The 24113-nt window shown below is 38.5% G+C and overlaps 1 protein-coding gene across 3 annotated transcripts; it reads left to right on the forward strand.

Annotated features, from left to right (window-relative positions):
* Window positions 1-307: 307 nt before the first annotated feature.
* LOC310902426 (solute carrier family 22 member 15-like) lies at window positions 308-22683 on the forward strand. Of its 3 annotated transcripts, none has more exons than XM_083843949.1 (12): window positions 308-465; window positions 1772-1918; window positions 5752-5884; window positions 6507-6671; window positions 8276-8405; window positions 9412-9633; window positions 10407-10547; window positions 12276-12361; window positions 16246-16354; window positions 20722-20794; window positions 21281-21439; window positions 22423-22683. In XM_083843949.1, the coding sequence occupies exons 1-12, from the start codon at window positions 376-378 to the stop codon at window positions 22447-22449; spliced, it is 1482 nt and encodes a 493-aa protein (XP_083700075.1). In that variant the 5' UTR covers window positions 308-375; the 3' UTR covers window positions 22450-22683. The 3 variants fall into 3 exon arrangements, with proteins under 3 accessions (XP_083700075.1, XP_083700077.1, XP_083700076.1); XM_083843950.1 differs by lacking the exon at window positions 308-465 and adding an exon at window positions 484-902; XM_083843951.1 differs by lacking the exons at window positions 16246-16354; window positions 22423-22683 and having other exon boundaries at window positions 21281-21420.
* Window positions 22684-24113: the final 1430 nt, after the last annotated feature.

Genomic DNA, 24113 nt, shown 5'->3' on the forward strand with positions numbered 1-24113 from the left:
CACAGGGTAAGAATGTTTTTAGTAGGCAGTTTGGCTGAAGCAAGCAGAACTGATGTGCAGGTGCCCAGTTCCCAGGTCTGGCCCGAGCCAGCCGCCCGGGGAGAAGGGTGCAGAGCAAAATTGCCCTTTGGTAGCAGCTAGACTAAATCCTGGTGGAAAAATCCTGCTTCTCTTAAAATCGAGGAAGAGGGAGAGTTCCCCTCCCCTGAAAACAGCTTCGGAGCCGCTGCGGGCTCCAGCTGTACGCAGGTAGCGGCCGCATCCCGGCCCCATCCCGTCAGGGAGCCGCCGCGCTGCGGGGCGAGGGGCCGGGCCGGGCCGGGCGGGGCGAGGCGGGGCCGGCAGCGCGGCGCTGCGGCCGCGGCCCGCGGGGCCATGGCGGCGGGGCTGGAGGAGGCCTTCGGGGCGGCGGGGGAGTTCGGCGGCGCGCAGCGGCGCCTCACCGCCTTCCTCGTGCTGCTGCAGGTGAGCCGCCAAGGGCCGCGCCGGGCCGCGCCTCTCGCTCTTTCCCGCGGTCGTCCCCTGCCCCGGCCGCCCGGGGCTGCCTGCCCCCGGCCGAGGGATGCGGCGGGCCCTCGGAAGCCCCCGGTGCTAGCGCCGGGCCCGGCCTCCTCCTGCTTCCCCTCGCTGTGCGCCTCTGCCGCGTCCCGACCGGTGTCTGAGCGGTGCCTGCGGCTGTGCTGCGTGGAAGGAAGTGGAGTCCAGCCGCGGGAAGCTTGCTTTTTTTTTTTTTAAGTCATTGGTGAAAGTGATATTTCACGGTGCTGTCTTTAAATAACGCCCACACCCCTGCATGCAAACATTTATCCGTCGCTCCCAGCTCCTTCGTAAAAGGCTTCCTCCTGTCAGCGCAGTTCTGCAATTTGGATTAAAGCAGTGCTGGGGGGAAGGAAGTGGTACTGGTAGGTTACCGGTTTGTGTCTGTAGCTTGTTTCTCCGAGTACGTTCAAGGTAAGTGTCTGATAAAACAGCTTTGGAGCCATCGATCCAAGCCCACCACCCCAAGATGCTCCCTCTAAATTCAGAACTTCCCCACTGATGGTAATGTGCCAAAAATGATCACTGAGACTTAAGGATGTCAGTTCAAGTTAAAAGAAAAAAATCACACAAGTTGGAAGACGTTCACAACATGAAAGCCGTAGGATGCGTAAATGTGCTTACAAGGATTTCCGTATGAGAATCTTTTTTTATTCCTGAACTTACGAGTTTTCCCAGTGATCAGGTGAGGGTTTCAGTCTCTGCAATGGAATCTGCAATGGAAAGAACTAACAGAAGCTCAAAAACAAATGCACAAAATCTCCCTTACATTTCTAGTACTCATTGATTTGTCACTGCAGGTTGTATTCCTTGAGTAAAGTAAGTAAAAAGAGTGGTTTTTTTTTTTTAAAAAAGTGTTGTTTTTTTTTTAAAAAAAAAGAACCTTGGCCTTAGGGTTAAATCTTAGCTGTGAAACTACGCTGAAGTTCTTAATGCCTTCCTTTCCTATCCCTGGCTAAAAAACAGCAAGATAGAACAACGTTGGAACAGAGAGGAGGGTGGCAAGATGACGCAGTCACTGAAGGTGCATCGGTAACTTAGGAGTGGTACCTGTTGCTTCCAGCTGCCCTGATGATCATGTTGTGGGGATTTAAACACAGTAGACTTGGTTTGCGTTGCTGAATGAAGGGAAATTGTTCATCGTTAATTTAATGAAAAGCTTACAGTATGCCAACAGAAAGGGTGGTTTCTCTTTGGGATTGTTCAGGGTAAGTGATGTGTATCTTGTTTTAAGGTATACGTGGCTTGTCAGTCAATGCTTATCGTGCTTGTGGGAGCCATGCCTGAGTATCATATAGACCTAGAAGGAATTCCAGCGAGCAAAGCTGAACTTGCCAAGCATATCCATTTCACGAGTAACTTCACGTCTATCGTAACTGAGGCAAGTACTTCCGTCGCGCCTGTTTATTCTTTTCTTGGGATTTAGGCCACCAGTGCTTGAGAAAGTTGAGCAGGGCTTAGCGTAATGTTTTTCTTGTGCTATTAAAAATTACTGGAACCCACCCATCTGGATCTTCTAATTTATTGTTTTTTTTTTTTTCAAACTGAAAGTATATTATTAAATTATTAGTTGAGTTTTCCTAGTGTAAAACCAATACACTTAGTAGGTTCGTTAACCTTTATTTCTTTTGTTTTCAGTTTTCTTCATCTTCACATGTTTTTGAAAGTCGTTGCTAGTGAGACTAATCATTTAACTACTGTTTATAACTCTGGAATTTAGCATGAGCTCCTCCTAATGTCTCTTTTCCACCAAGAAAAGGTTCAGTTTGTCATGTCTGTGCAATCTGTGCTATGTATTTAAGCTTTCCCCTGGAGTTGTTGAAATAGCTTCTCAGAGAAGATGCATCTTAAAGATTAAAACGAGCATGAAAGGGCAGTATATGCACCACATGTCTGGGTATTCTCATGTACGGTGAGAGTGGGAGCTGGAACAGATTGAAGTTTGCTGAGTGGGACAGAAGCTTGACCCTTCGTCCTCATGCCTTGTGAATTCCATGCAGAAGGCTGCGTTCGCTTTTTGCTAGTCCCTGGGCTATAATCATTCAGGGAAGTGCGAGTGACCTAAGCATTGCTGCCAGTGCCAGAAAAAAGATTGTGTGGGTGGCTTGGCTTCTAGCGTAAACTGTCAGAATTCTGCTGGCTGGGCTCTCGGAGCGGCTGTCAGTAACTTGCTAAGGCAGGATAGCTCTTGGCGTGGCTGGTGCCCAGTTTTTGCTTCCTTCCCATTATCACAAATGTGACTCTGTAGTGTTTATCTTGGAAAAATGTAATGACTAAGAAATAAGAAGGAATGTTACAATATTGGGTCATATCCTCTGACAGAAACAGATTTTCTTGATTAGCGTGATTTACAAAATCACCCTTCAATTTGAGACTGTCAGCAGGATGCACGATATGGAGTAATGCTTAATTTACGGTCAGAAAAAAGGCAAATTTAATCCAGTACTGTATTTTAAACGTAGGAGTCAATGTGCCTATTTCCAAAAAATGTAGTGATTTTGAAGACTTACTAAAAACAAACAAATAAACAAAACTGTTCCCATTCATTTCAGTAACTAAGTTTTTTTATTACATTGTTAATAAATATGTATATATATTTTCATGTCTTAGATGCTGGCCAACATTTTTCTGGATGTTAATGGTCTAGTAAGTAAATCAAACTGCCATATGGATTTTAAAGAGCTAGAGGATGTCTGTTATGGTGATAGCAAAGTTGGCAATGTTTTTGTTGGCAAGCTGCAGTTAATTTTGACAAATATTTAACCAGTTCCTTTTATGCCAATAAAGTAGACGGATGCATTCTTTTAAAAGATATATTCTTCACAGATTATATCAGACTTGGTAAACTATGAGCATCTCCCAGTCACATACTAAGCAGCTAAAGTAACAGGTTGCAAGTCAATCTTCTCTCATCATCTTCTGAGAGGAAGCTGCTTTTATAAAGTTTATTTCCTATATTTTGCTGACGTTATGGAGTTTAAATCATAAATATTTTCAGTTCTTTTCTGGCTTGACAGCAGCACTGTTCTGCTCTGAAGCTCAACAAAACTTCAGAGGAGCTCTTAAGATCTAGTTCAAGAAATAATCATTATAATCAGTTTTGGCATAACTAAGATTTTGTAAATAACAGCTCAGGGTTTGTTTTTAGAAAGTACAGTTGTTTGAATTGCTTCTTGGATTGCCATCAGCTCAGTCCCCCTGCTTTATTTAACAAGTGATACTTAGGAAGGTCAGTTAAGGAAAATGTTTTACATTGGTATAGAAATCATCCTTTAATTTTGAGAAGTTGAATTTTATAACCATATCTAGGACCTGAAAGGCTGTTTTCTGTCTCATATCAGCCTGAAACACTGCAAGTGAGAACTGGGAGTTTGAAATTTGTATGCTGTGGTGTGCTAGCACAGAGGAGGAGGACTCACGCCAGCAGTGCTCTGTGTCTTGGAGAGGACGCGCTGTGATATTTTTATCCCAGATGAAATTTCCTGAGGATTTGTGCCCAGGAATATTTTATTGCTTAAGCCTCCTCAGAAAGTTAAGAAAACGTAAGTTTTGTGAGTTACGTCTTTATCTGCCATAATAGGGTGGAATCTAATACTATACCAAGAAGGTATAGCAGTAGGAAAGTAGCTGCAAGTGCTGCTGCACAGGAGTTTTACCATCCCAGAGTATCCAAAAATACTCCAAAACTCTGAAGTGTTGAAACTGGGTACATTAGACTATAGTGAATGCTGTTAAATCTCGTCCTACTCCTGCAGTCTGCTGTCTTGCAGGCTGCTGGATGGGCAGGGCAAAGGTTACCAGAGTGGTGGGACAGATAGAGCCACATCTTATCTCTACGCTGCCGCTATGAGAGTCAGGATTGATGAATGAAAGCACAGGTTTCTTCATATTGCTATAATTACATGTTCCTGAAAATTCCTAATACTCTGTGGGGATCTGTATTAATTCAAGGTTGAGGCTGTGGTATGCTGTGTAGGATTCTGGTCATATGCCTCTTCCCTGATCCCTGTCCCCCCTTTTAATCCTTTCATTTCTTAAACAAACAAACAAACAAACAAAAACTAAGTGGTATTAGGATCCTTCTTCCTTTCACGAAAGGAAATACTGCAGATATCATTTAGCAGATATCATTTAAAAAGCCAGCACAACGCTGTTTTGGCTTGAATACTCATTCCCTTTCCCGATAAGTTTCCTTGCACATTACAAATAATTACTAAATATTTCTTTCTGTAAGGCTTTGCATTGAATTAGTTAAATTCTTTTCCTGGAACATGACTTGGGATATTCTGATCACACTTCTTTCCCAGCTTCATGATGTGAGCAATATTTGTAATCCCAGCAGCGCATTTTTGTTGCTGCTGATTCTCCTTGTGTGTAGCAGGGGGGCTGCACAAGCCAGCTGCGTGCCTTGCCCCACCAGGACATATTTTGCTTCCTACAATTTCCAACCCACTGTCAGTTCATGCTGTTCCTTTCTGTAGAACAGACTACTTTTGCTTATGCTACCTCAGTTTAGCTTTTGCATGAGGTAGAAAGTACATTTTATAAAGAAACCCATCATTTGTTTCTAACTCTTTTTTGTTTGGTCGTAAATGTGTGCACACAATAAAATACTAAGAGGTATCCATGAGTAGTTAGTAAGTATTTCTTAAAGTTCTTATAAAACAAGTCTTCTTTAGGACATCTTTCCATAATCCTTTTCTGCTTCTCTTCAACATGTGTACAGCGCAGGGCAACAGCATCAGGAATTACGGCTGCACAGCAGTAGCTGTCTCAGTACTAAAAGCGTGAGCATGCTTTATTCTTGTTAATGAATAATTTTTATTACTTGTTGATTGAAATAACTAAGCTTATGTAGAAATGGCTGAGCAGTTTAAAAATTGAAAAATTCCTAATTTTAACTTGTTACTTTGTCAAATGTTGGGAATGGAGGTGAAAGTAATTAAATCTACCAGGTCAAAAGCTTAGATTATGATGATATTTCTTGGAAAAGTAGAGGGAGATGTCTGTTAGGGAGGAAAAAAAAATACTAATGCTGGCTTGTGCAGCAAACTTAGAACAAAAATTGAATTGGATATAAAGAAAGAGATGGGAAATGGCACCAGAAGAATTTTGGTAGATGTCCTTATTTTGGAGAAAGCCAACAACTTGCTGTTAATACTTATGACAATAAGAAAATTCTTTTATTACAATTATTATTATTGTTTTTGATAGTGGTATCTAATTGAACAAGAAGCCTACAAAGTGAGCCTTGCATCATCCCTATTTTTTGCTGGATTGCTTATTGGAAACATCACGTTTGGCCCTTTGTCAGATAAACTGGGCAGGAAACCAGTGTATATTTCAGGTAAGACCGTTAAAGTGTTCTCATGTGTTCTGCATGGATAACAACATTGCTGGTTTTGCCCTGCCTGTGGGCCACCCTGCCGTGACACTGATATGGAGTCAATGGTCTGGTTAAATATTTTGGCTAGAGTAAAGCAGCGCTAAAATTGTTTGATGTGAGTGTGCTCAGCAGCATAGTGGGCTCTGGAATATCAGTGACAGATGAAAAATAACCAATTTTTGCTATGACTTTGCTCTTTGAGTGCAGTGCTGCTTGCATTGTCTTGCCATTTTGCACCCCAATAAAAAATAATCCCCTTTTTTTGGGAGAAGATGGGGGAGAATCTGAATTTCTTTAGAGTTGGTAACTTAGGTCCTGCTATTTTGTTTTCCAGCTGCACTTGCAACAGCTGGAAAGGGGTTATTTTTAAAATTACAACATTGTCTCAAGGAAACATTATCTTTGTTATTGTAGACCTAAAGTGTAAGACTTGGAGATGATCGTAGTTTTCACATAGTATGATTTCAGAAAGCCAAATGTGAGATGAGTACTGTAGACTCATTGCAGTCACTGTGCTCCCTGCCTTTCTTCTGAGATCAGGCTGCATAGCATAAGTACTAATGTTATTTTATTCTCTCTGCAGGTCTATTTTTTGATGTCCTTTTTGGGTATGTTACAGCATTAGCTCCAAATTATGGCGTATTTGCAGTTTCACGTTTCTTTGTTGGAATTGTGAATGGTGGAATGGCTCTTGTGTCTTTTGTCCTAACACAGGAATATGTAGGAAAATCATTTTGGTCATTTACAGGTGGGATTTGGGAATGTTTAATCATTATTACTGTGCCAAGTGTTGTTCTGACTATCAATACCTTACTTGCTACAAATTTAAAAATTTAAAATGTCAAGTTATTTAGCATGTCAAATGAACATGATGCTGATTCATCAAAGATCTAATTTTTGTGCTTAAATAAGAAACGTAGGATTGGGTTTGTTTGATAAATAGCAAAAGTAGGGTTTTTAAATGGGTACACTGATTCCAAAAATATCCCTGCACTGAAGAAAAAAAAAAAAAAAAGGCAGATCCTGCCAGTTCTGAATGGTGCTGTACAGTATCTTGGGAAAATATTCTTCAAAGTGTTCTTTGGAATTTCTCTGCACCACAAAATGATTGTGTTTTTTACCTCTACTGGATGTGCTGACCATCCAGTATTTTTAAATGTCCTTTTTCTATGCCACTGCCAAGACTTAAAGTAAATTTAACACTTGCGTGTTGTGCTGTTGTAAAACTAAAGTAGCTCAGACTGAGAAACCTTTTCAGCTAGCGCAGCATGTGGAAAAGCTTGGTCCAAATGCTGACTCGCTGTGACTGTGAGCGTATTTTTCTCTGTTCTCCAGTTACCTCATTCTGCTATTTTCTCATTTCTCCTCTGGACTCTTGGGGATGTAGGAAGCAGTTGTGGTTTGTTGATAGCTTTCTGTTTCAGTTGTGTTTTTTCAAGTACTGAGTTTTCTTCTCCCGGGTTCACTTTTTTGACTCACGTCATCTCTCTCCCGCCCCTCCTTCCCCCTTGCCCTTGTCTCTGTCTCAGCTCTTCCCAGCCTTTCTCCCTGCAGGGCCAGCCTCCTGAAGGACCGACGAGACAGCCTGCTTCCTGCCGCTTGTCACTTTAGGTGCTTTATTCTAGTTCTGCTCAGCTGTTGGCAAAGAGGTGCTGCACAACTGATCAGGGGCTGAAGGAGAGGAAGCTGCTGAATGCTGCTCAGCAGTGTTAAAGAAGCTCTCCTAGGTGCTGCCTGTGAACTAGGCTGTGTGTGCGATAGCTGAGAGCTTCTGGGTTAGTACGAGACCTCCTGTGTTAGCCTGCAGAAGGTTTGTTGGTAGGCTTTTGGAATGGAAGTTGACCCTGTGTTTTTAAAGTTTTTATTTACACTTGTTCATCAGAAGCTTGCTGTAGCCTACCTCTGGTTTGCAGCTGTTCATATACTGACCTCAGTCCTTGTATTTTCATAGCTTTCTTGCAATTTCTGTTGCAGCCTGCCACCTCTATTCAAGATTATCTTAAAGACCTAAATAAATCACTTGCAATGCTTCCCCTTCCTGTCTTTGGGTTTTCTCTTTGGTCTGTAGGTTTCTGTTCGTTTCTTGATCTGTACTGTGCACCGCCCTTTATTTTTGAAAGGAAACCAGCCCTGCTCACCTTCCCCCGCTCGCCCAGTTATACAAAGGCATTCGTCATTAGGATTGCACAATACACTTAAGCCAGCTGGTTCACAGCGTGCTATAAAGATACTGTAAGGATTTTAGTGCTATTTTATTTAGATCTATCAAGGGGTAGTGATTTAAGGTTTCTTCTTAAGTTTGGTTTTCGTTTTTGGGTATCTGTAGTCACTTTTTTGGCCTTGTATTTCCAGGTTCATTAACTAATTTGACGTTTGCGGTTGGCATTGCTGTTTATGCTTTACTGGGTTACTGTGTAAGAGAGTGGCGTCACCTGGCATTGGTATCAAATACTCCAGGAGTCATCTTCCTTCTTCTTTCGTTGTAAGTAGTTCACGTGCATTGTAATGATAAAAATTATGCATTGATTTAATGGTTATTTTTCTTATCATAGTTCAGAAGAGTGGTATAAACAAGGATGATATTTTTCTGTATGTTTTTATGAACCAAGCAGAAGAAAATCATGTAGTGAAGGAGGAAGTATTTTTAAACAAAGCAGAAGGTCAGGGCTGCCCGGAAGAAAAGCTTGCATTTCTGTTTGCTGTTACAGTTGTGGCAGCCAGCGTTGCAAAGAGCAGCTGTATGCCAGCTGTCTAATAAAGCTTCATTACAAATCTGCTTGGGGAAGGAAAGGCCTGCCAGAGGCCGTGAGCTGGAGCATCAGCCAGGAACACAGCCTCCTGCCAAAGTTGGGTTTCGGTGCTTGAGAAGTTTTGGAAGCCCTCCTAGAGGAGGGGTTTTAGAATTACTTTTTAAGACAGGCATGTGTGCAAAGGGAAATAAGTGAGAGCACTTGGAATTGCGTTTCTAGTGTGAGATGTCGTGTATCTGCATGTTTTTGAGGTCCCTTGTGTCTGTTTCTGTCACTATTGCATTTGCGTTCTCCTATTTAGAAATCCTACATAGACATTATTGTAAAAAAGGTTATGAAATATAGCAGTATTTAAAAAACTGAAAGTGCTAGCATTGTGTTGTTAGAAAATACGCTTTTAAAATACCAAATGATATCCCATGTATACTTCTGGTAGTTAGAGCTTCAGAAAAAATAAAAGCATTATTAGTGTAGTAGATTCTCTATTTAAACTCGTCTCAACATGACTGAGTGCTTTGACAAGCATTTCCAAAAATCTTGCTATAAAGTTAACCGTATATTATTATCAGAATATGTGGAATTTAATAGGCAGAACAGTGTAAATAAAATGTATTTTTCTGAATTCTGCATTGGTACCATTTGTTTTGTTTTGATTATTGATTTGCAAAACAGGGAGCTTGATTTTACTGCTTTCCTTGTAGGAACAAACTTGTCATCATTGATTTTCTTCCCTGTTAGTATGCTGCCAGAATCACCACGATGGCTGTATTCCCAAGGGAAAACTGCAGAAGCTGAAGATGTGATGCAATATATTGCCCTTGGTAATGGAAAAGAAAGATTAAATCTAAAATTAAAACCAAGTGCAGGAACTTCACGAAAGGATGAATCACCACCTGGTATACTAAACTTAGTAAAACACCCAGTCCTTCGGTGGCGAACCATCATACTTATGTACATCTGGTATGTAATAACAAGACACTGAGATGCTGTGAATGAGTCAGACATGAGGAAACTGTTAAGATTTTCATCATTTTCTCTTAAAAATGCTGTCCTCAAAATAATCATAAATCTGATGGTTAATGAGGGCAGACAGTAAACATCTAAAATGGTGTGTTGTAAAGCTGATGTTTCATTATTATTTCTGTTGCAGTTTCAGTATGTTATTTAGAATCTGCCTCAAAGCCTGCTAAGAAATAATCTGGTGAAAATATAATATTTAGTTTCAGTGAAATGAGAAGCCAAAGCAGAAATTGAGAGGATATATATTTGAGCCAGTTTTAGGAAGCACTATATGGAATAGAGATCTGGAGTAAGAGTTGGAATAAGTGTAAGAAATGTGATGTAAGATCATGTGGTTCAGTGCAGGAAAACTGGGGGCAATATGAAATGCAGATAGCATATTAAGTGCTGTTTTTGTTTTTGCAGCTTGGGGAAAAAAAAGATGTCAGAGCAGAGAAGGATCAGCTAACTAACCTAGAAAAAAACAAAGATCGTAGAAAATTCCAGAAGTTATGCTGTGCATGTGTATGAGCATTTTTTTTTTTCCTTTCACATAGTTTACTAAAATAGGAACTATTCTCTTTGTCTTATTTCTCCTTTTGGACAAAATAAGAGTCTCTTCTTAATGCATTAACTGAAAATAGCTAATCTATAACTTGGCATAATTTGCCTTTTAAATCTTAACCTTTAAAGATTAGATATGCTTGTAATCTAACTTTTATGGTTATTTTTAGGTATGTCTGCAGCTTGGTATACTATGGGCTAACTTTAAATGCTGGTGAATTAGGAGGAAATCTTTATTTAAATGTGGCTCTCTATGGTCTTGTGGAAGTTCCAGCTTTTCCACTCTGCATGTTCTTTATTGAGAAACCTTGGTAAGAAAAACTTATTTCCTAGTTTTCTGCATATATTTGTAGACAGCCTAGAAAAACATTAACATTTTTCTTGGGAAGATACTTCACTGTTCTTCTAAACCAGTTGATTCTTTATGGATTAAGTCAGCTGCAGGGGGTTCTGGAGTTGATATTGAAATGGGAATTTAATTTTCTACCTTTTCCATTCTTTAGTTTTGTTCATAGGTTGAATTATTCAAGGCACAGGATTTTCCATGATTAATGTTATTAAAAATAACAAGTTTGGTCTTTATGGAAAAAAATATGTATAGTTCAGTTATTTAAGTATCTATAGCTTTTATATACCTCATACTTATTTTGTTCAGAGTGACTTTGTAGTATATCAAAGTCTACAAACTGCAGCTGAAAACAGTTTTCAGCATTGTTCATTTTTACTTAAATTTTTCAAAGAGACCTTTGAAGGGTGAGCTGTTTAGTTACCATGAAGGCATGGATGGTCGATGCCCATGTCTTTTCATACTTCGCAGTGTTTGGAGGCCATCCTTTGGTTGGGCACTTTATTTTTTTTTTCCAAAGTCTGGATAGTCAGTGTCAGGGCACAGTGCTACTTGGGGTTTCACCTAGCCTTCAGTTTGAGCGTTTTTGTAATGGTGTCTTAGTCTCATTGAGATCAGTAGAAAAATTACTTTCTTCATCAAGGTGAGGATATCACATTTACAATTTGTTTGGCAGTAAAAGAAGCTGTAGGCTCTGCCAAGCAAAAAATAAATAAAAAAACCACCAACCTTCACCCGAAACCCAGAAAACTTAAGGACATGCATTTAAACCACAAACAGCACAAATCTTTTCCTACATGTTAATTTCTTTGTATTTTGGAATTTTTAATTTACCTGGCAAGCTTTTATTTTTTTGATTCTTGAAGTAAGGAATATGTAGTTTTATTCACTTAATGGAAAAAAAGGTGGTAACCAGCTGCTCTGTTTTTGTTCAGCTGTAGTGAACAGTTCCTTCAGGTACAGCTGTCTTGTTGCAAAAATATTTAGAAGATTATAAAATAAATATTTAGTTGCTTATAGATTAACTGCAGTTCTTCTAATTAGGGATAGTAGTAAGAAGCAGCTGTGAGAATTAATGAAATAACAAGCATAAATAGTTCTTGTACATGCCTGCAAACTGATGCTAAGGATGTATTTATAGACCTGTGCAGCTAATTATGAGGTATTTAAGTATGACAGATGTAGTGATGGGTTGGTGTCTTTCTATCCTGTCTACTTCCTTTTTGTTTTAAAACACTAGGTAGTAGAAACAACCTTTACTTATTTTTGCATGTATACTGTTAAATGAAAAAGCATACGAAGTAGTTTTACTTTGTTGTAACTGCATATATTCATGTCAACTTGTAAAAATACAGATAAAGAAACTTAAGAAGTACTTTTTGAATTATTATTATGTTTGTGTGTATACACTGTGATACCTTTTGGTGGCAAAAACAAAGTCTGTGAATTCTTGTTGCTGAAGTAGATGGGTTCTTCTTAAGAAGAAAAATCTAGAAGTAGGAAAGCATTTATGGGAGGCCTTTGGTACGCAGAGCTGGGAAAACAGTGTAGGATTTTAAGCACTTAATATGGTACCAGAGGTATGTAACTTACTCATGATGCTGTATGTTTCAGCTGGTGTTTTGCAGAGGGATTCAAAATATATTGAAGGACTTATGTTTCCATCTTTATCTTGGTGCTCTTTTCCTTCTAGGTCTGGAAGACGTAAAACTATGATGTGCTTTCTGATATTTGCAGGATTTGCCTGTATGTTTACCATGTTTTTACCAAAAAACTCTGGTAAGTATGTAGTGCTGCCAAAGTAGGTACTTGTTACATTGTTTTGTCAGCTTTTATTTGAATAATGAGTATTTCCTGACTCTCCAGTCCAAGGCTGGTCAGGTAGCCAGGGTCCTGTCTGTATTGCTTTTAACCTCTTGTAGACATAATTAGCCCTTACTAGGACCTGTTAATTGACTAAGTTTGTCTGACTCCAAGCTCTTTGCTCTCAGAAGGTCAGAACAACCTATCATGTTCAGTTTCAAATACTGACACTGCATTCATTCATTCTTGTTAATCAATTTACCTTAAAATGTTGCTTTTAATAACAAGACTGCAGGGCTATAATTTAGTTAGATCTTGATGGTATGAGACACCAAGGTTAATTTTACATTTGTTTTAGTGGCATGCAGTGTTTTTAGAAATACGAACTGAGACTTTCCTGAATTAGAAGCTTAACTCATCACTTAAAAAGAAAACAAAAACAAAACCCACTAAAGCTTAAAAAAAAAAAACACACTTATTTTGTATTTGGAACTGAGAAATGGAGGTTGGAATTGCAGTATGGAAGCCATGGGATGGCAAGAAGCTTGCTGTCTTTCTCAGCTTTGTACTCTGTACTGCTGCAATGTGCAGTTGTGAGGACAACTCGTGGTAACAAGAGTATCGTCAAACATTTCTGATCTCAAAAGATGTCTTTTTTCTGTCATCATCAGTGACCTTCACGGATGTTTTTTTTCTTTTCACGTTTCTTTCCATTTCAAGTGCGTTTGTTCTGTACTAGTATGTACCTTAACCACTGAAAATGTAGGTCTAAATGACTCTAACAGAAGTGGCCACTCAGATTCTGTTTTTCATAATATTGCCTCAGTAGAAATGTTCTAACTTTACAAGTCTGTTAACACCATAGAGCACCAGTGATGTGATTACAAAGTAGCTTTCTAAGGTTGTGTTTATCTTTAACAGATATAAATGCTGTCTGGCATCCATTTCAAATTAATTGCAGAAAAGTGTAAGGAAAAAAAAAAAACAGAAAAAAAATCTCGTAATCCTATTTGCTGTGCTTGCGTTAATTCAAATCCTCAGACGTTCTGTTGTTCCTTTTATTGAGACCATCTCTTCCCTGTTTGCACTTCTCATTATATATTAAAAAAAAAGAAAGGCACGAAAGAAAAGCAGTAGTGACTAATCCAGGATAAGGTAGTAATTGATAAAGAACTGCTAAATTCCAGGGAATCATCTTTTTTTTTTTTTCAGTCAAGTTGACTTTAATTCCTTTAAAAGTTCTTATTTTCCTTTGTGGTAAGAGTAATAATACTGGTTCTTGGCCCAGAATGATCTGTATCTCTCAAGCAGAAAGAAATTCAGCTCTGAGCATGATGAAGATGAGTCACTTCCGTGGATGCAGTGAGGGTTCAGTGATACGAATATCAGATTGGGAGCTGCTGAGGGAGAGTGGCAGCAGAGGGGGAATTGAGCTGTAATATTATTTTCTTTCAAAAGCTGCTGTAAAGCAGGAAGACTTTTCCATTTTGTGTCCGCTTTATACTATAGTAGACAAAGCACACTCCTAGCCCAGGGCTAACTCACTTAGAATTTACCTGGCTGTACTGAACACAACCATAACCTTTGGTGACTTTCGTTGATATGCTTTTGACTGAAGAAAGAAAACTTCCAGTTCTTTAACTCAGTTTTGTCTCAGCCTTTGTTGATGTTGGGTACTTTCTTTTGTGCTGAGAACTACCCTTTCCTTGTGGATACTTTTTCTGAAGTAAAGACTCCTTTAGTCCTAAAGTGCTGTTTAACTGAACTTTTTCTGATAAAGATGACATCCAGAGGGAGAATCTACATTATGGCAGTGCAAATGAGACTTAGTGACATCGATGGCATCAAACTCTAATCACTAACTCCTGTTCTAGAAACTCTTAAACGTCAGCACTGTTTGTTACCTCACTTAGCTGCCCTAAATTCTATAGATCAATTAATGGAAAATTAGTGTTTAGAAATAAACTCAAATGCTTGAATTTAGTCAGAACTTGCAACTTTGACCAAAGTTTGAAAAAGTTGCACCAACTGCAGTATTTCAGACAAAATTGCGTACATATTGTTACTACCGGACATTCAAGTGAGAGGATATTATACAAAATATAATAGAAATGTTAAAGAAGGTGCACCGATATGCTTGGCTGGATCTAGCAAATGACCTATAAATAACTGGTTGCTGGAATCCCCATAGGAGAAAAGCACATTCCTGCTTAATGGTGTTATATATGTAGAGAAAATAATGGAGTGTTGTGTAAGAGTTGCTAAATATATTTTTGCAATGAGGAAGATGCAACAAATGTCCGAGCTTACTTACAAAGGACGCTGACGTGCAGTGAATTTACAGCGTGCTTCTAATCCTGCAGTAATTCCCCATGCAGACAGCCTTCAGCCTCCCCTGGGGGAGTGAATGTGGAGAAGAAAGTGCACTTTAAATTCACTCCTGAGCTTCTGGGTGCTAATTTCTCTGTCTAGACAGACTCTTTTTTTCTGTTTTGATAGTAAGACCAGAACTTCCTAAGTGCACTAATGCTATATTTCTAATGTGTATATGGATATACAGCGTTTAACTTAAGTCTCCCTGGGAGAGAAGCAGTATGTTTTAAAACACATTTGAGAATTACAGATCTCTTCTTCATTGCTTCATGTTTGGTTGATGAAAGAAAAGGTATGTCCCAGCTTTCTGATGGCAGCCAGCAAGGCTTTGAAGAGCAGCTTCACAGCTTTGCATCTGGCAACTGTATGTAATATTTGAGTTGTTACTGAGCAAAAGGAGCGCTTGGGTGAAAAATATTATATCTATTTTGCATGAATTATGGAAATAACTGCAAAAATGCATCAAGGAAATTAAATCAAGCTTCTGGATTTCAGTTTACATACAAATGAATTTCTGCTGCAGTTGAAATAAAATTTGATTTGATCAGATGACTAGAATTGAAAATATTTAAGGGAAAGATTGCAAGGAAAAACAATAGAGAAGCAATGCGACTTTAACATTACTTAGCATCATTTGATCCAAAATGAAACATATGCTGAACTCAGTGCTGGGGAAGAGAATCTGAAATACACCTAATCAGAGTACTCATCCTTTTTCAAGTTTAACAATAAAAAAATAAATTCTCTACTTATTAAAATAGATAGTACAAACATAATCATATCCAAAGTCAGAGTAACTGAAATCAGGTTTCTTCAGAACTTTGAAAGATCCATTCTGGTTTTGTCAACTAAAGGTTGTCTACGAGTAAACGAGGCTGCGTTAGCATTCCTTCTTTAGAATTACAGGGCTGCTGCTTCTTAAGTTCCAACAGGATGTCCCTGGGGAGCAGATAAGCTTTTGAGGTGAATCAAGTTGTAATGGTTTTAATTTAATATATTAGTCAAGGAGCTTTTATTGTCTGCTTGTGCTTGTTAAAAGATGCAATTATGTGGTAAGATTTTTCTGTCTGCGGAGCTGGAGGCCTTTCCTTCTACCGCTATGATAGTTTTAGAATCCACCCACCCCTTAAAAAATTAACAAATAAGTGGTGCTTGTCTTGTCCCTAAATATACCTTTATGTACTTGTTCTTCTACAAGCTTTTAGGCTAGTTGGGAAGAAATGAGATATGGTTATTTGTGTGTGTGGTTGAAAAAAAACACATAGATGAAACATTGTTTTTGCATGAAAGTCTCTTAAAAAGGACCGGATACTTTCAACATTGTGTAAAAAGAGTAAGAAAACAGACTATTTATATATTACTTCTATAAGATATCGTTTTATATACGAGTATACTTTTTATATAAAATAGTTATGTATACATATTATATATAATTATCTATGTAGTTATATGTATATGCTTAGAACTTATTTTCCTTTTCTTGAAAGGTTTGCTACTCAGTCCCACTTTGTTAGCCTTGTGTGGAAAAATGATGGTCAGCGCTGCTTTCAACATTGTATATATTTATACATCTGAACTCTACCCAACAGTACTGAGGTAACTGAACAGAGCTTGTAGGTAAATTCAAATCCTTTCCATGTGCAGTGATCCTGACTGCTGGTGTGATTATTTTTACCTGAAATATCAATATGAGTTCTTTCTTTAATTGAGACAGGTTGTCTCGGCTTGAAAGGGCTTCTCCTCGTACTTACGTGTTTTGCAGCAGTGTGCTTTCTGGAGCAGTTTCTGGCAATTTCCACCAGGGCTGAATCAGAATTAAAAAAAAAAAAAAAAAAAAAAAGGCAGCCTTCATGCTCTGCAATGCTAGGTGCCATGTTTCTCATTTATGCTACTGATTTGGGAAGTAAAATTATAGGTTGCAGAACTGAACATAATGATGTGATGGAAGTGTGTGCTAACTTAATTATAAATATAGAATGCGCAGTAAGGACTGTTTACAGTGCTTCTGTGTACTTAAATTTCCAACATAATTATGTTTGTTTGCCTCTTGAAAAACAAGTGCTTTTATATATTTCTTAATTAGGTATTCATAATGTAACTCATTTAATACTTTCTGCATGGCAATGATTTGCTTTATAACATTTAATTCATGAACAAGTGGGCTAAAACCTTACCTTATTTTTCATGTTCCTAACAAACTCTGTAAGGCTGAGCTCTCTCCTTTTGTCCCAAGATAAACCTGAGACAGGAAAATAAATGCCTCCTAGTGCTGTTATCCTCAGCTGCCATCTCAGCTCCATGTGGTTTTCTGAATGATACTCCAAGTACATGTTCAGAGTTTGAGCCATATTGCACTAGCTGCTCAAAAATAGCACGTTTCAAAAGTTGAGCATTCCTTTCAGAGAGCAGGAAAATGAAATGCTGAGTGGAGTAGGAAGGTGTCCTGGCTGGTAGATGCATCCTCTAGCATCTAAGAAGTATTTTTAAGGATGGTGACACCCATCACTTGATTCCAGGAAACTAGGGCCTTTGTGGGGAGAGGGGCAGGGAGAGTGGGAGACTGCTTGGATTGGCTTTTTGTTTCTTTTGAAGTTCACCATTTCCCATATGTTACAGAGGCACAAACTAGACTGTGAATGCAGTTTTTGCAATAAAACTTGTGAGGATGGAGGTGGATTGGCTGTTGCTAGCTACTCAGCTTGTCATCCTTGGCAAAGGTTTAGGTTTAATACGCAAGTCACAAGCATGCTGACTGAAACTGGATTTGGAGGTTTGCTTACATTCTCTCAATCCAAACTTTTGTGTCCTTCTAAGGTCTCTTTCTTGATTTTTTTTTAATTATCATTTTAAAATTATTTTTATTATTTTATTATTATTTTTATTTATTTTTATTGTTTTTGTTTACCATCCCCTCTGCTTTTCTGGAGTTGAGAATTGAGAATCAAATCTGATTTTAATTTCTCAGCTTTTCTTTGTTTCACTGCGTTCTTGTAATTTATGTTAATGCCTTCTTAAGCTCCATTGGTGTTCAGGGCCAAGTATTGTACATGTCTAACTCATACCTAGCTGGAGTTGCAGTAGTGTCTCAGCATCTTTGAAACTAGATGTTAGTGATTAGGATGTTGATTTTTTTGTTTGTTTGGTTTGGCTTTGTTAATCTGTGGAATTGCTGCTTCATTTGAGAATCTGCACTAATATTGTGGTATAAAAGTAACTGCGTGTCAAAGATATGGAATGCTAGTAGAGAAAATGCAAGAGTAAGTTCAGAAAATCATCAGCTTCTTTGAGACAGATTGTGCTTAATAATATGGAAAACTATTACGTTAGACAATATGAAAATTCCCCACATGTGGCACATTATACATTTAAAAATGTGTTTGTTATCTCTCTGGTATTTTAATTAACTACAAATATTAGAGTTAATGCAAGAACAGTGATGGGAAAGTGGTTAATTTTAAGGTAAAACATCAGCACCATCTGGTGGTCTTTGTAAAGCTTTGTAGTGATCCTGGCATTCCTCCAGCAGGGAGCCTTGCCATGCCATGTGATGAGACACGTCCCATTTCTAAGGTAGAAGAGAGGAGGTGGAATAAATTGTTTTTTTGGTTTTGTTTTTTCCAATTGGATATTCTGCGGAGAAGTTAAATGTCTTCAGTAGTACAGCTCCTTGCTTAAACCTTCTCATTACTCTAAGCATGAAGACGGTGCTAGGCATATTTTTTTCCTGATAGTTGGTGCATGGAGGAATGAGAAGTGCTGCAAACTGAAGTGTGTACACGTTTGGGGCTTTCTTCCTGCCTTCTTAATGTGTCTTTAGAATACCTGTTGGGGAACAGAAAGTTAAAAATAGAAAGCATCACTTCTGTTGTGTTTTTGAACAAAAAGGAAGGTTATCTTGCAGTGTTTGGAAACAGAATGAAATTATAGCTCTAGTAATACAGATGTAAATCGCAGTTCTTTTTTTTTTGAGAAAATGGTTGCAAAGTTATGCTATCCTTGTACATAATGTGTACAATCAGAGTGGGGGCACTGAACTGCCTAGGATATCATCAGAAAGCGTATATGCTTATTTTCACAGCAGGGAAAAACATGTTTTTTATTTTTCTGTCAGTGGTTCCCCTTCTGGTATCCGGCTTTCTCCGCAAGGAGCGTTCTGGTGAACAATCCTTGGTAAGCACAGTGCAATGTGAGAGCAGGCAGTGTGAGCAGCAGACAGGCTTTTGCATCTGCGCGGGGCTGTTTGCTGTGCAGGCGGCGCTGGCTGAGCAGCACAGCTAGAGGAGTGCTGCGTGGCAGATGGAATTAGCCAGGCAGCTGCAGCAGGACTAATTGGCTTGAGCAAAGCCCCGGGCTGATGTGATTACGCTGGCTGTAGAGCAATTTTGGCTGGCATTAGTTCAGCACTGTGCTCCGTGGTGTGGTGGGAGCGAAGGCGGGAGTCAGGTTTAGCAGGTCTGCCAGCGAGCAGGGGAAAAGCAAGGCACCGAGGTGAGATCGGTGGTGGGTGGGCAGCTGCCAGCAGCTCAGCACCTCCTGAATGCTTCCAACAGCTCTTGAGCAGGAATGCATCTTTCCTCTGGCTTGCCATAACATTGTTCTGCGTAGTCCAAACTATGCTGGGTTCTGAATTAATTATGTCCCAAAGTCTTTTAACAACCGTTTTCCTTTTGCATTGGAATTCAAACAAAATATTTTGCTTTTATGATCACCTTTTGCCATGCTTCCTCTCAGTAGGAAAAAAGCTGGCATACCTCTGGATGTTGACAGACTTAGGGTTTATGGGAAGGATGCTCCTAAATGAATGGTTTGGATTATTGACCGGAGTCTCTCATCTGTTAGGGATTTTGACAGAGGGGAGGAGATAGGACTTGTCTTTTGGGGTTTGGATCGATGTCGCTTCAAAGTGAGGAAGTGTGGGTTGCTATTTTCCTTTTCCCAGGAGGATGTGATGAGAGAATAGGTTGCTTTTCTATTTATTTTTACACTCAAGTCACTAGCTTTTCCTCAGCTCCTTCCATCATCTGTTTCCCTTAACCTGTGCAAAGGGCCATTAGGAAGGGTGGTGGATGTGGGTGGTTTTGGTGCTCTGGTGACCCGTGTCACCTCTCTGCTTGTCGTCTTTTATCCTGTCGCTGTCTTCCTGTGTTCAGAGAAGGAAAAGGAAATGGGCTGAGGGGGAGAAGCTCAGTGCAGTCGTGTGAGAGGAAGAAACTGGGAGAGGTGGGAAGGAGAACAGCTGCTGTGAGCCAGTTCTTGCTGTCCAGCGCATGAGCGCTGCCAGTGTCAGTCTCTGAAGTAAGATTTTTAGGGGTGATACAAACATGGAAGATTTTTGCATTTGATCAGCAAATGAAAGACTTTGGGGCTTTTTGTCCATTTCTTAAAGAGGGTCCTGCCGTTCTAAGCCATGCTTTGATTATCGTTTAGTCTAGATGAGATTGTTTCAAACCTGTCTGAAAATGGAAGGTTGTGCAGAATTCAGCAGTTTATAGTGACGCATCCGGCCAAACGTTTTCAAGCTTCGTGGTAGCATATACTTGTTTTCTGTTAGGAGGTGAGCACTGACTTTTCATTTGTGTAACCTAAGGCAACAGAAGAGATAGGAGATGCCATTTGGGCTGTTCTGTCTGCAGGTCCTGCCAAATTGTGAAATTGTTCCCCATCCAGCACAGGGATGTCCAATTATATTGCCCTGTACGGTAGGCTGGAAAACTTAGCTCTGTTCAAGCTGTTGTGAAGGAGTGCTTTTTGTTATTGTTTTGAAAGGGTGTGATTGACCTTTTAGCAGTTGTAGAAGATCTTGGAGTAACTGCTGGAGGGCTTAAAAAATTTCCTTCTTTTTAATTTTAATACAGTCTATTGATAACAAACTAAACAAAACACAAGTCATTTCTGACAGTGCTACCACACGTTGCAGTTCTGTATTCTGAAGCTACGTATCTTTCATCCTTTGTTTGAAACAGAAATGCTGGCTTGGGTGTCTGTTCCATGTCTTGCAGATTTGGAGGCATACTGGCTCCATTTGTGCCATCTATGGTAAGACTGATTTTAATTTTTATATAACAAATGTGTGAGGTTCTCTCAAAAGCATGTTGCACATTTTGGTACCACATACATCTATATTTCTTGAAAAAATATTTTCAAGAAAAAAATAAATCAGCTTCTAGAAATAATGAACAAGATGTTTGAAAGTACCTAGTGTATTACCCTTTTTGGAAAGAATCTAGTTACTCTGTGTTGTCTTAATATTTCATCTGTTAGTGAAGTGATTATCATGTAATGCTTTCTGTACTGCTAAGGCCCACTCTCTAGCTGAGTGCTTTTAGCGTGTAAACAATTAAAGTTCCCATGAAGCTATTTCTGAGAAATGACATTTATTGGGTTTCTTTGTTCTATTAGTACACGGATAATTGCACACATGGAAGAGTTTTAGCTTTTCAGTGTTGACTGCAGTTCACATGGATCATGTATTTTAAGAGCAGGAAATTGCGATGTTTTTCTGTTATGGATTTTTAATTTCAGAAATCTCTCAGCCCTTCTGTACCATTGGTGGTGTTTGGAATCAGTGGGCTGTCAGCAGGATTCCTGACTCTCCTTCTGCCAGAAACACTGAATAAGCCAATTGCAGAGAACGTTGAAGATCTTCAGAGTCCCAAATACAGAGTGCTTATAAATGAAAAGGCAGAGTATTTTTTTCTGTTGTTTTCCATTTTTCTCCCTTTATCTTACGTAAACCATGATTTAGCACATATTGCTTAGGTTGTGCCTGAATGGACTTGCACATGAATGTTTAAAAGCCATCTTTCTCTCACATTAAGTGGAGATGAAATTTATTCTTTTTGCTTGGCTTTTAAAGATGAAAAGGCTAGACGCCTTCACATATATGTATTAAATTTTATGTAAATCAATACTGTTCTGTTTGCTTAAAGAAAATCAATCTTAAGGCAATCTAAGATAATCAGGGACATCACATTCAATACCATGCCTGTACTCACAGTAAAACAACTAGATGTGTTTTATTACTGGATTGCACCTTTTTCTCTGTCATGATTTGTAATGGAATATAATCTAGAATTAATGTGTATTTGAGGAAATGTTTAATCCATTATTAGTCCCCTTGGTTAGAGCCATTTAAAGCATTTTCCCATTGTAGATAGGTATTAAATAATCTTTTGAAATGAGAAATTAAAGTTTTGTTTGTTTCAACAGGCAACAACCATAGAATAGAAAATGGGAGGTATATCTACTAAGTCGGGGAACAGCTTCATAGAGGAATTATTTTTTTTAAAGAATAAAAAGTTAAAAGAATTTCCTGTAACAAAGAAATCATTAACTTGGAACAAAGGAGGCTTAGTATAGATAAAAAAGAACACATGCTTTCCTTGTGGTTTTTCTTTGTGCCAGTTTGTTAATTATCTTGTTGTTATTATATTTAATCAGTTCAGTCATATTACCCACAGTTTATGCTTACTGTATCCTAATCCACGTCAGTACTGCATACAGTTGAAACGGGGGAAAAAACTCATTTCTATGCTTTTTGAATGTCATTTCACTACTTAATTTAAAAAAAAATGGATTCTGTTTTTCACATTTAATAGCCTACAAAATTGGACAAGAAAAATAAGACGTAATCTGTTTTTCAATAATTATTTTTCGTCTGACAGGCAAACCAGCTGGAAGAAAGCACTTAAGTTTCAGAAGGTCTCTCTGTGCTGAAAAAATGAAGCCTCCATTGAGAAGGTGCTGTAACAGCTGAAGGGCAGAGTCTTGCTGTGTATATCGGAGTGGAAAAGTTGGAGGACTTATGTATAATGCTGTTTATAGCATGCTGAACAGTTTTATGTGAAGGCAAGTTGAGAAGATGGAAAAAGTTGATCAAAGCTTCTGAGGAAAGAAGTGACAAATCAGTGCTTTAATGTAATGACTTAACAAAACCATACGTTGGATGTTTGGACTTCTCTGTGGCTTCTTAAAATGAAGAATTCAATTAATTTATGTTACAAAATATAACTGTTAGCTTCAGATAATAAAATGTTGTAACTGAAGTGATGTGTATGATGTAAAATTTAGATGGCCTTACATATTCACACAAGCTGTAATGGTCAAAAGTAACAGCAATCCTGTATATGCTAATTTTTTCTACTGGGTTTTTGCCTGTAAATTACAGTATACCTCAGTGTGAAGAGACCAAAGGTTTTCATGTAGTTGGTCTTTGTATGCCTAACATAGGAAGCCTGAATAGGAGATCTGAAAGGAGAATAAATGGTTTTCATTGTGGGAAGAAATATTTTTTTGATACAGTTGAACATGAAAAGGCATGTGAAGTTAAAATAACACTATATTGGGAAAAATGGTGTCAAGCCTTTAAGAGGGGGAAAAGGTGCACTTAAAGGACAGGGTGAGTGACCTTTTAGTCAAAAGGTTATTAGTTCTAGCTGTACATGTGGAACTGGAAATTACTGAACATGTCATATATTGTATAATGTAATATGTAATATGTAATAATGTATAATCCAAAATTATATAAATTTCCCATGTGACATTCTTGCAGGGGGAAGGATAGTTTGCTTATCATTTAATATATTTATGTTGGAATAGACACATCATAAAGGTTACAGTTACGACAGCCAACACAATTTTGTTATTTAAGAAAAAGTTTATTGTTTGGATTAGAGAGTGCTGCTGTCACCAGGACATTTACCAAGGCATTTTGAAGAATACTGTTATCATTTTGATTTTGGTCTATTATTTAATGAATCTGTAAGGAAAAGGTTACTGAAGAGCTCATGTGTTTTGAGCAAATTTCACAGTTAAATAATAGTTCTGCAAATAAGTGCACTCATGCAAGTATGTGTGCATTTTATGCACATATGAATATAAATGTACATGTGGATTGCTCTGCCTGGATGCCTTGCTGTACTGCGCGTAGGTTACCTGTGTGTGCTTTACAAACAGCTAGGTTAGGTCCTCATGGGGTGAAAATCAACTGGCAATCAGAACACCTAGATAACGTTGACATAAGGGTGGATTGCGTGCGCATTTATTTATTTTCTGGGGTGCAGCTTGATGGCAAACAGCCTGTAGAATATGCTGCGAACTTTTATCATTTATTTACTCACCATTTTTGTAATGTTTCACTGTGAGGATTAGAACTGAGTTGATGATTTTTTTTCTTGAATAATATTAATGCTTCTGTCGCATTAACGTTTATAATTATAGTGACTAATTATACCTCTTCAAAAGATAATTGGGTCAGCAGGGATATGGTAAAAAAACAATTTTTGTTACCGTTCACTTATTTTTTTTTTTATTATAAGAAATAAAATTTAATATGGAATAGAACAATATAAAGTTG

This window comes from Anser anser (genome assembly GCF_964211835.1).
Source record: "Anser anser genome assembly, chromosome: 7".
NCBI classification, from domain to species: Eukaryota; Metazoa; Chordata; class Aves; order Anseriformes; family Anatidae; genus Anser; species Anser anser.